The 12149-nt window shown below is 34.7% G+C and overlaps 1 protein-coding gene across 1 annotated transcript; it reads left to right on the top strand.

Annotated features, from left to right (window-relative positions):
- The first annotated feature begins 4654 nt into the window (after positions 1 to 4654).
- Positions 4655 to 11869, top strand: gnl3l (G protein nucleolar 3 like). The gene is made up of 15 exons (XM_067388103.1): positions 4655 to 4722; positions 4821 to 4861; positions 5236 to 5343; positions 5488 to 5604; positions 6333 to 6416; positions 6513 to 6648; positions 6761 to 6864; positions 8910 to 9054; positions 9157 to 9244; positions 9348 to 9525; positions 9632 to 9774; positions 10772 to 10908; positions 11018 to 11181; positions 11328 to 11502; positions 11658 to 11869. Exons 1-15 carry the CDS (start codon positions 4710 to 4712, stop codon positions 11723 to 11725), a joined length of 1701 nt encoding a protein of 566 aa, XP_067244204.1. The 5' UTR covers positions 4655 to 4709; the 3' UTR covers positions 11726 to 11869.
- The last annotated feature ends 280 nt before the right edge of the window (positions 11870 to 12149 follow it).

Genomic DNA, 12149 nt, shown 5'->3' with positions numbered 1-12149 from the left:
CAAGATCCCTTTTCACTGACTTGCATTTTTGCAATTATTAACATAGGAAATGTTATTGCAATTTTGAAATGCAATAGTTGATTTTATCTTTTGTTATTGAAGCAAATAGGAATGGACAAATATTTGCTATGATATCCCATGTACCTCTCCAGATATTTATCCTCCTATAGTTTACTTCAACATTCTGGAAATGTGAAAAGGATGCATTATCTTGTTTAAATTATGTCCCTAATTTCACTGTTATACACTTTTCCCAGATTTCACATAATAGAAAGTACAAATAAAGAAACTGCACTGATAACCCTAAGACACCCAAAACCCACTTAAAGGAAAATAACTTTTAATTAAATATGTTTTGTTGTGCTAGACAGGATTTTAAGCTTAAAAGTCATTTGGAACGTGACACTAAAAGCACTGCTTATCTAGGGAAGATTAACCTCAAATTGAAGTTTTACCTTTTTGATTCTGAGTATCCATGTGCCCCCGTAAGCTTGGGTGCAAATGTTTGCATGGACGTGTTCTTTCATCCCATACGTGTGAGGTCATGAACAGCAGTTAAGGCCCATAGTTCCCATGCAGATTTGGGAGAACTTCCTGTTATGCGAGACGGCCGTACCTCCCAGCTAGCCTTAATTCGCTTCATGACAGAAAGTTACAAGGATAATCTTTATGGTGATGTACTTGTATAAAATGCCTCTGATGTCATCTCCCAGATTGTTGGTTGCGATTTCAACCACAAACGGTGAAACAAGAGGCAAAGGAGGGACCACTCACCAACTCAGAGAGAGAAAAATCCTGTGACGGGTTCAACCACTGCAAAATTTTTGGTCACATAAAAATGGGTAATTGTGAACAAATATCTCCAGGGTTTACAATATGGCAGAGTGGGCCAATGTGGCGTATATGCTGCCAGACGACAACAAGAGAGTCTGTTTTTGTCTATACCGACAGCAATAACACAAGAGGTATTTTATCTTCATCTGCATGTCCTGTATTTTATGAATGAGTAGAAGAGGAAAATTGAATAATAATGTCTTACTTGTTCACAGATCCCTTTAAGTACTGGTAATGACAGAACTTGCCGCCATAGTTCGCTTTGGGAAATGCACCCAAGCACAATTAGTGTGATCAACAAAATTTTGGGCTACTTTATCCTCAGACATCCCATGTGTATTTTTGAGGGCTACACTAAGTCAGTATGTGGTAAGTTACTGCCCACAGAAAGCAAAAAAAATATGCAATATATTTGAACTCCAGCAGAAAGAATGATGAAATCTGAGAAGGAAGTGTCAAGAATGGTGGTTGTCATGATCCTGACTTTGATCTTATGCTTCCTTCACCTACTTTGCCAAGAGTTCCGTCATTTACAACTCCATCATTTATGTCTTCATGTTTGACAGGTAATGTTGCATTGTATGGGCATACTCAAATGTGTAGGTGGCATATTCTTACTTGAAACTGCTTTTGGTAGGTCAACAATCAGAAACTGTGCGAACTGCGTTCAGCACTTGGTTAGTGAGGTCTGATCGCGCTCTGACAACGGAACTCGCGCTTATACTTCAATGAGTGCTAGACTCCCGTTGTCAGAGCACGATCAGACCGCACTAACCGAGTGCTGAATGCAGTTGGACATAGTGGTGTATTAGAGGTAAAAAATGATATACATACTGTTCGGTTTCTCGTACAAACCGATCGTTTCGTGTCTTAGGACATCAATGTGTCGTCATGAGTCGCAGGGTTTAATTTGGATTTGTCTGTGCAAGTTTTTTCGACTCTTATTGATTGTGTTCCCATTCACTCGCATTATAAGACTGACAGACGGCAACGGTTGGAGTTAAAAATCATCATTTGCATTCTACTGAAGAAACAAAGTCACCTACATCTTGGATGCGCTGGGGGTAAGCAAATAAACATCAAATTTTCATTTATGGATGAACTATCCCTTTAATCTGTATGTTTCCACCCACGGCACCGCAAGCGACAACGGTGTACCGGTAACATTGGTCCTGGAGTGCAACTGACCTGCATAGTGTAGCTACAACCCTGATCAAACACACTTGAATGTCTTCAGGATTACTAAAGCTACGTGAAGGAAGGTGAGTTGGGTTGGAGACCTGTTAATGGCTATAAAAACATACAAGTCTCCATAAACTCCTGGCATCTGAGCCCCTAAGGATGCAGTGGTGTAATTTTATTTATGAAGGGAATGTGTGAAAATAAATTCATATACCAGTATGGGCAAGTCATTTAACACCAGACTTCTTTGTACACAAGGGTCAGTAAAAAAAACAGGATTTGCACAGAAGTTAATTCTCAAAGCTGGATCGATAACAACTGTTCATGATCTAATCCCATGTGTTTCGTTATCATGTTGCTAACCTGAAAACGCTTGCAGTCTGTATAATTCATAAACGCATCTTCGTTCTTATTGAGTCTTTCCAACAGTGTGTAGCTTTAGCCATGTTAGCTGTGTTGTACGCTAACTCATTCAGAATCAAATGTTAGCAAACATCCACAAAATACATGCCATACCTACATGATCTGATATGCTGCATCACAAATAGTTTACAATGGTCCATTTTGAAAGTTATATTTAGAGCTTCTCCTCAGTGTATGGGAATCAAGAGCTTGTGGGCAGGGAGGAGCATGAGCTCATTTGCATTTAAAGGTACACACACCAAATCAGTGCTTTTTTTTCTCTCACCTAAAAATAGGCAGTTAAAACATGGTATAATAAAAAAATCCAAGGGGTATTTTGAGTGGAAACTTCACAGACACATTCTGGGGACATATTACATCTTGTAAAAAGGGGCATAAAAAGTCACCTTTAAAGTTGCAATAATCTTGACTGTACATAAAAGTCTTTTTAAAGAAACTGTTTACTGACCTGGGAAATGAATGGACATCATTTAGAAAGATCTAATTAATTTTCAATGCAATGTTGTTTGAATGTCACTCAAATCTTTTATGAAATTGTATATGCAAGTATGAAATTTTCATAATAAATTATGAAAAACAAGTATGACAATTATTGTTGTCGTCACAGAGCTATGTTTTGTACATGGATTTGCAAATGTAAAAAAAAGAAAAAATACATTTTATGTTATATTGTTTCATTGTTTTCTGAAAAAAAAAATCATGCAGTAAAATGAAACATTTAAGTATTTGCTTTCATAACAATTATCAACACTTTTCACAAACTGTAAGTAGAAGTCAGTCAATGCATTGTTTATTCCCCTATTTTAGTATCTTGATTATTTAAGCCCGCTGTAAAATGCACCACTGAAAATCCATGTAATGTTGATGGACAGATGAGCTAAGAGCACAGAAATAAAAAGCAAAAGACTTTAATGATGGTCTTCAAGAATGGATAACTAAAACGATTTGCAAATCCAGTAAAATTTCCAAAAATGTGTCTTGCAAGGGTTTTATAACAGATAGATGCAGAGCACATGAAGCCAAGTAACATCTTGTAATCTCAAATAAGCTCTGCTCCACATCAAGCGGATAGAGGATTTCACCTAGGCTGGCCAGTAAAGTCACGACTTTTGCTAGGAAGCTTATATGACGGAACTCATTAGGTTAAAACACTGTTGAGTGTATTTGTAAGAGGGCATTCGTGTGAGTGTAGAGGGGTTGTGTGACTGTGTTTTGGTTTCGGCATATTGCTCATGTGCATGTGTATTTGTCGGAGCTATAGACTTTATCCAGGTTAAGGTACTTGTAAGCACATGCTGTGATATTACGTGAACAACAATTTGAGCCAGTTACTGGTGAGATAAATTTCTAAATGGAAAATAATGTACCTTTTTAATAGAAAAGTTTTTTTTTTTTTTTTTACTCATTTTAACCAATTAAGAATCAAATAAATAAAAATAACTCAAACAAACAATTTAGGAACTTTGTTTTTAGTGATTGGCAATAAGGGAGACCTGAAAACTTATTATAAACCTATTATTGTATTATTAATGAATTACCACCTCTCTTCTATATAATCTAGAGATATACGACATTTTATTCAATGTGTATATTACTGATGTGTATTATTAACATATTTGGTGACTAATTTTTTCACAGTATTATTTTAATTAATTTTAATTTTATGTATCTATTTATTTTTTTGCTAGTTTCATTTATTCAATTGTGTGTGTTTTTTTGTGGATTTACTCTAGCAATCTACATATGACTGATACATATTTGATGGGTAGGTAATGAGGGAGGAGGTTTGATAAAACACCTATATTTGTAAAATGGAATGTACTGTTTTGTAATTTTAAGGAATAAAAAGTGTGAATCATAAAATTCTATTCTATTCTATTCTATTCTATTCTATTCTATTCTATTCTATTCTATTCTATTCTATTCTATTCTATTCCAAATCTTCCTGAGTTCTGGAATTCATTTTGGACTACGAATCATAGATTCATACAGGACAATACAATTTTTAATGCTTTCTCGACATTTCTCATTAACTATGAATGACATTCAAAGCGTTCTGACAAAATGCAATAAATTTAAAGTCTTAAATTAAAGTTTAACGACGTAATATGTAAATTCATTTTTTTTACTACAAAGAATGTGGCCGCTTTGTGCCACCATACACAGAGCAGGCTACAGGACGCTGCGGTTTCACATAGACTTTTATTTTGAAAAACTAGAGTTAGTCGCAGTCTTCACACTAGCACTATAAACTATTCACACGTGGAGTGATGTCCAAAGCAAGTGAGTATATGTACATTTCAGTGTTTTAGTCACTTATAAAGCCTTAAAATGTGCTGACATAATTGCCATTTTATTTAATTACTTTTACTGTGTTACAGGGCAAAAGCGAGCGAAACGGCTGGGGTTTTGCAGTAAAAAGGTGCGTAATATAGCCTGCATGCTAACTGTCAAATCAATATTGCCTTTAGTTTTTTTGAAATTGAGATGACATGCTTACTGTATGTTTACGTGTATCAGAACAAGGAACACTGCTTGGACTCTCCTACTCATTCAGTATTAACATTATTATTTACATATTTTTAATATTCAATACTATGAAATAACACTAAAGTTTGGGAATTATGGTGTTTATCAGAAAGATAAACAAATCAAAACTATCTTACATTTGAGCTTCTTCATAGTGCCACTCTTTGCGTAGATTACAAACTTTATGAAGAATTTAAGATCATGAGAAACATCATTTCAATGTCCCAGATTTTAACTGGCAGTGTATGTTGACTGTCTTCTCTAAAGTCCAAGGATGGGCAGCAGTCTCAAGGAGGGAAGAAGGACCCTGGCATACCTAATGTGCGCAGCTTCAAAGAACACAGTCAGAGACAAGCTGAACTCCGAAAACAGAGGGTGAGGAAGGGATCTGTACAACCTTTTCTAAATATGTTGCATGTTTCCAGATCCGAGTAACATATAAGTTTATAGTTATTTATGGCACTAATGTTTATTTGTATCACAAAAAATACTATGTGCAATTTGTCAATTGTTTTCTAGTTGGAGGAGCAACAGGAGAGGCAGAGGTTGTCAAGAGAGAAAGAGATGATGAAAAGGAGAAGTCTGGACAGTTTTCAGAAAGACATCCAGGCACGACAAAGAGAGTTTGAACAGAAGGTTGGTGTCTGTGACATTATATTATTGATGGCAAAGTATTAGACTTTCTCTAGAATAGAATAAATTCATTATGTTTTAAAATACACTTACATTCCGTACAAAAGTTTGGGGTCAGTACTTTTTATTTTTTATTTTTTTTTTTTTTTTTATGAAAGCTATGCTCACCAAGGCTGCATTCATTTGATCAAAAATACAAAATTGTGAAATATTAATATTATTTTTTTATATTTTAAATGTAATTTATTCCTGTAATGACAAAGCTGAATTTTCAGCCTCATTACTCCAGTCTTCAGTGTCACATGATCATTCCAAAATCATTCTAATACGCTGATTTGGTGCTCAAGAAACATTTCTTCTTATTATAAATGTTTCAGGATTCTTTGTTGAATAGAAAGACCAGCATTTATTTAAAATAAAAATCTTTTGTAAAATTATAAATGTCTTTATTGTCACTTTTGATAAATTTATTGAATTGCTTTGCTGAATAAAAATATGAATTTCTTTCCAAAAAAGCGTTTGAACGGTAGTTTGTTCTGCATACATTTGGATTTCTTATGCACAGCTGTTTGGCTCAATGCACAATTCTTTTTTATTTTATAGATAAGCCATGTCACTATTTTGTGCAACCACTGTAACACCTCTATAAATGTTTTTTTTTTTTGCAATTGCAAACAGTTGTAGATCTGCACCTATGTCTTAACTCTTTATTGTTGATGCAATGAATGCAGGAAATTCAAATGCAAAACCTGGAGAAGAATGTTAACTTTGAAACTGAGAACTCAAGAAAGGCATACTGCAGAGAATTTAAAAAGGTACTATTTCCTGTTTTGATAACCCATTATACTTCCCCTTGAATATTAATTTCTATTGGACAATTCTTAATGACAACTTATTTCTTTTGACATAAGGTAATAGAGGCAGCAGATGTAATTTTAGAGGTTCTGGATGCCAGAGACCCCTTAGGCTGCCGCTGTCCACAGGTTGAACAGGCCGTTGTCCAAAGTGGAACCAACAAGAAAATTGTACTTGTTCTAAATAAAATTGGTAAGAGAGAGCTTTTGCATGTCCATTTGAAAACTTCATTCTGCAATAGATGGAAAACATTTATTATTATTATTATTATTATTATTATTTATTTTATTTTTTTTTACTCAAGATTTGGTGTCCAAGGATATTGTGGAAAAATGGATCAAATATCTACGCAATGAGTTTCCTACTGTTGCTTTCAAATCCTCCACTCAGCAGCAGAACAAAAATTTGGTGAGACCTACAATTCATTGTTATCAATCACATGACTGGCACGGAAACCTGGAGGGCAAAACATCCATAGAACTGCAGCACAGGCCTGCCAAAATTTCCATTTGTTTCAAGTCATGAATATTTAGATCACCTCTCAAAAGAAAGAAACAAAAATATGTAAACACAATGCACATGTGATCCATATACAGCACCTGCTGTGGTATTTCAATCACTAAAAACAACAGGAAATTCTAAAACGCTTAAAGCTGCTGTCCATAACTTTTTTTTAGTAAAAAATGATCCCAAATCAATTATTGAACAACTACATAACCAGCCAATCTCCTTATCTTAGCCTGATTCACAACGGTAAGCTTGTAATAATATTTTTTAATTCAAATGGTACTGGTGGATTTCAGCGCGTAATCCGAGCATGCAGCCGTTCGTCTTTGCGCCATTGTGTCTGTTTACATAAAGAAGGAGTTCCAGCTATAATTGAAATTATCATTTTGATGGCGGATTTAATCCAGAAAGGTCCAAATGATAATCATCAGTGACCACTGGAGATTCACCCGTAGACAAAAACAAACGACTTCGGACTGTGGAGTGGCTACTAGGGCCAGAAAGTTTCCGGTAAATTTCCGGAAACTTTCCACAGGAACTTAACCTGGGGAATTTTGGAAATATTCCAATTTGGAAACTTAACAGGAATTTACGGGAATTTACAAGAATTTATGGAAAATTTATATAAATGTATAATATTTATATAAAAAGTATCATATAAAAACAATTATAAACATTTTTTTTGGTCATAACATGAAATAACAGTTATTTATTTTTCGCATTCAATTAATTCTAATTTAGTAAATATGTAAAATAAATATATTTTTATTGCAGCAATTGTTATGTGTTATTTCAGTGTCACATGATCCTTCAGAAATCATTCTTATATGCTGATTTGATAATCAGTTATTATCATTGTTGGAAACAGTTGTGCTGCTGTAATACCTGTAATACTATTTTCAGGATTCACTGATTAATGAAAAGAATATAATTTATTCAAAATAGAAATCTTTTCTAACAGTATCACTTTAATATCACTTTTTATCAATTTCACACATCCTTTCTGAATAAAAGTATTAATTTCTTTCAAAAAAAGAAAAAAAAAAAAAGACTGACCCCCAAATTTTGAACAATAGTGTATGTTGTTACAAAAAAATTCTATTTTAAATAAATGCTGTTCATTAATTTTTTTTTATTCATCAGAGAATCCTAAAAAAATTATCACAGGTTATAAAACAATATTAAGCAGCACAATAGCCCTGCAGTAAGAATGTGATTGAGGAATGTGCAGGGAAAACATTTAACTAAAATTGCATTAAATATGGTTGTTTTAACCAAAATTATACTGCAAGATTTTCTTTTCAACTACATTTAAGTACCCTGTTATAGGCTAACCTGTAACTTTGTAAATTCCCTGATTATTCCCATATATTCCTGTTAATTCCCATATATTCCCGTTAATTCCCATGGAAAGTTTCCATCTTTGAAAATTCCTGGAATTTTGCCACCTTAGTGGCTACAGAAATTAAAATCTACAGGTGACGCTAATACACACTAAATACAGATAGTCACGCAATGCTGATGTTGTTAAAATTAACAATTTGAGAACAAAGTTTAATAATAATAATAATTTGACGTGAATCGAGAGATCATTAGATTTAATCATTGATGGGAGCGTGATTTATTGTAATGCTTTTTTTCTCAGTTGGTCAGAAAAAAAGTGGCAGACATGTTACTTGATCAGATGACATTTTCCAGTGAAAATTCTTTATCACAGTCTTACTACATAGTACAAACCTGTGAAAAAAGACTAGCAAGCATGGATGAAAGTCTTATTTTGCTCTCCAGGTGGGCGGTCCTATAAGAGTGTGACATCACATGAAAACTATGAATAGAGATGCATTTTATTATCGGACACAGCAAATCAGTTTTTATTTACTGTGACCTATTTACACACAAATGATATATTGTTACAGTAACATTATTCTGTTGTCTGATGTTCACAGAAACGCAGTCGTGTGCCTGTGACCCAGGCTACTCAAGAGCTGCTAGAAAGCAGTGCATGTGTCGGGGCGGATTGTTTAATGAAACTATTAGGAAACTACTGCCGCAACCAAGATATAAAGACTGCCATAACTGTTGGAGTGGTTGGTAAGGTTTTTTTTTTTTTTTTTTGCACAACTATATGACTGCTACATTTTTTTTTTTTTTTTTTCGTAAATGAGGTCTATAAATGTTAACGAAATGTTTCAGGTTTTCCAAATGTGGGGAAAAGCAGTTTAATTAACAGCTTGAAGCGTGCTCGTGCATGTAATGTTGGAGCTACACCTGGAGTTACTAAGTATGTTAATAAGTTTTGTCAATATTGTTTTGTAAATATAAAGTAAAATTTTCTCTCATTCAGATCATCAGCTGCCTTTCCCTCAAATCAATCTCTTTTTCAGGTGTTTACAGGAGGTCCATCTAGACAAACATATCAAACTTTTAGATTGCCCTGGTATTGTAATGGCAACCTCAACCAGCGATGCTGCCATGATCCTTCGGAACTGTGTGAAGATTGAGCAGCTGGTGGACCCAATTCCACCTGTTGAAGCCATATTGAGGCGCTGCAATAAAAAACAGGTAGCAACTCATATTTCAAGAACTTTAGTATAATTGAATTTGGAATATTATTAATAGCATTACATATGATTGAGATCCAGTTGCTTTTTTTATCTTTCTTGTGTAGATTATGGATCATTATGGAATTCCAGACTTCCAGACAGCATGTGACTTCCTGGCCTTACTTGCCCGTCGTCAAGGCAAGCTGAAGAAAGGTGGGCTTCCTGACTCCGACAAAGCTGCCAAGAGCGTTCTTATGGATTGGACAGGGTGAGGTTACAGTCCCAGTGACTTTAACGTCAATTACGTGTTGACCTTAAAAGAAATTGTTTACCCAAAAATTCAAATTTTGTCATTTACTCACCTTGTTCTCCTTTCTTCTTTGGAAGAAAAAAATATATATACATTTTGAAGAATGTTTTGAAGTGAATGGGGTCCAAAACAACATTGGATGCCCAGTGGCTTTAATTTTATGGTCAAAAAACACTGAGACATTTTTCTAAATATCATCTTTTATGTCAAAACAGGTTGGGAACACTATCTCTTTAAGGTTCAACTTCATGTACATAAGAAAATGTGAAATTAAGTGAACATATTTTGAAATTTGTCATTATCTAATCCCTCATGTCGATTCAAAACTATAGTACTTTGTCCATACTTGAAACACAATAAAGATGTTTTTAATATTCGCTTATCCAAATTTTTAAGATTCAAAAAGTTAATAAAACATAAAAGTTATTAAAAAGCGCATTAAAATGAATTATATTTCATTTCCTGAAGGAAATACCAGTGTTTGTGAGGCACAAAAAGATTTAGGCTTTGAATCTAAGAGGCAGTTTACACAACACCATTTTTCACAGAAACATTTTATGCATTTTGGCCATTTACTCACAACGGCACTTTGGCGGCTTTTGAAATCGGGTTTCAAAATGGAAGTTTTTGAAAACTATACTGTTATTGTCTCCATGGCTGTGTCCAAAATCACACACTCTCTTGAGTAGGGACTTGTTTTGAAGAAAAAGACATTTACTTGCCTGGCATGCACACAGCGTTTTTAGTAGCTTTTGTGGATCCTTGGGAACAGGGATTTTGACAATGTTGTCAGCTGTATGTGAAAAAAACCAAAGAAAAAACGCTCCCATTTTTAGTACATCGTTGTTGTGTAAACACCCTAAAATGACCTTCAATTTTTACTAGCACAGCTGTTGCTGGTTGGTCAAAAACAGTCGTCTGTAGTGTAAAGTAAATCTTTCTCTGTCTTGTAAAGGGGTCGTATCAGCTACTTCACACATCCTCCTGAGACTCACACACTGCCCACGCATGTCAGTGCTGAGATTGTAGCTGAGATGGGCAAAGCGTTTGACTGGGATGAACTGGAGAAGGGCAATCTGGAAGCACTGGCTGGTAACTCTATCTACACTATCAATGAAATATACATAACATATATTTAAAACGTTTTATAACCACACATTACCTACACACACATTTTCCATTATATTTTTGTACAATTTAGAGTGTGGCACATCTGATGCACAGATGGGGTTCTGTATTGCTACATCTGGATTGACACAAGGAGGTCAAGGGGAAGATCTAGCAGAGCTGCAAATGGACGAACCATCAGAAGAGCCTGAACTTCAAGACCCGGTTGAATCAATGGATGCAGATGAGGACACAGAGGTACATCCATTGCATGGTTCAGTTAATAATTTTACATCCACCTATATTAATCATTCAGTGCACAAAGGTTAGTTTGGTGGCGGTTTGTCATGGTGCGTTTTAAGACTCTCCTCTCATTTTTGACTTTGAATTATAATTCTTCTAAGTTTGGACCGATGACTGTTGAGCTCAAACTTCCCAAGACAAAAACCAGTGGTTCAATTGAAGCTGTAGGCCCAAAGCCAGTGGACCTAAAAGACATCCTGGATGTTGACCCACTCCTGCAAGGTCAGGCCCTCCTGGCTGCCAACAAAAAAAGAAAGAAGCAGCAAAAGAGAGCTGGTAAGACCCTCTTTGTTTGCAGTAAATTCATCCATGTGTGATCTCCATGCAAATTAAGTTTTGAACAGTTTGTTTTACATGTATTACAAGCTAAGTACACTGCTTTAAAACTCTGTATTATAACATCACTTCTCCTTTTTTTTTTTCTTTCATAGATAAACTTGGCACCAAACTTTCAGATTCTCTCACCACAGCTTTGAATTTCTCCTTCTCTGACAGCTGATGTAACGAGCATTAAATCAAGATGCTCAGGGAGTTCATTTTACTTTCACCTGCTGTTAGAAATACTAACATACTTGTATATTTAAATGATCTACCATTTAAAATATTAAAATAAATAATCTTTTCTCTGACTGAGAAGAATGACTTAACTAGACCTCTGTGGCTATTATTGACCTTCTTTTTACTCATAAATCAGAAAATCACACATTGTCATTGACTGTGACAATTTTCCCAAAGTCAAGTCACCTTTATTTATATAGCGCTTTTTACAGTGCAGATTGTGTCAAATCAGCTTTACAGTGATAACTGGTAAATAATTTTGGCTGTACAGCAGCTCTAGAAGAAAGTCATTGTCCAGCTTTAGTAAATTCAGTATTGATTCATTCTATTGATATATATATATATATATATATATATATATATAT

The sequence above is a fragment of the Chanodichthys erythropterus genome, chromosome 6, assembly GCF_024489055.1.
Source record: "Chanodichthys erythropterus isolate Z2021 chromosome 6, ASM2448905v1, whole genome shotgun sequence".
Taxonomy (NCBI): Eukaryota; Metazoa; Chordata; class Actinopteri; order Cypriniformes; family Xenocyprididae; genus Chanodichthys; species Chanodichthys erythropterus.
This window is presented reverse-complemented; position numbering and strand designations above follow the sequence as displayed.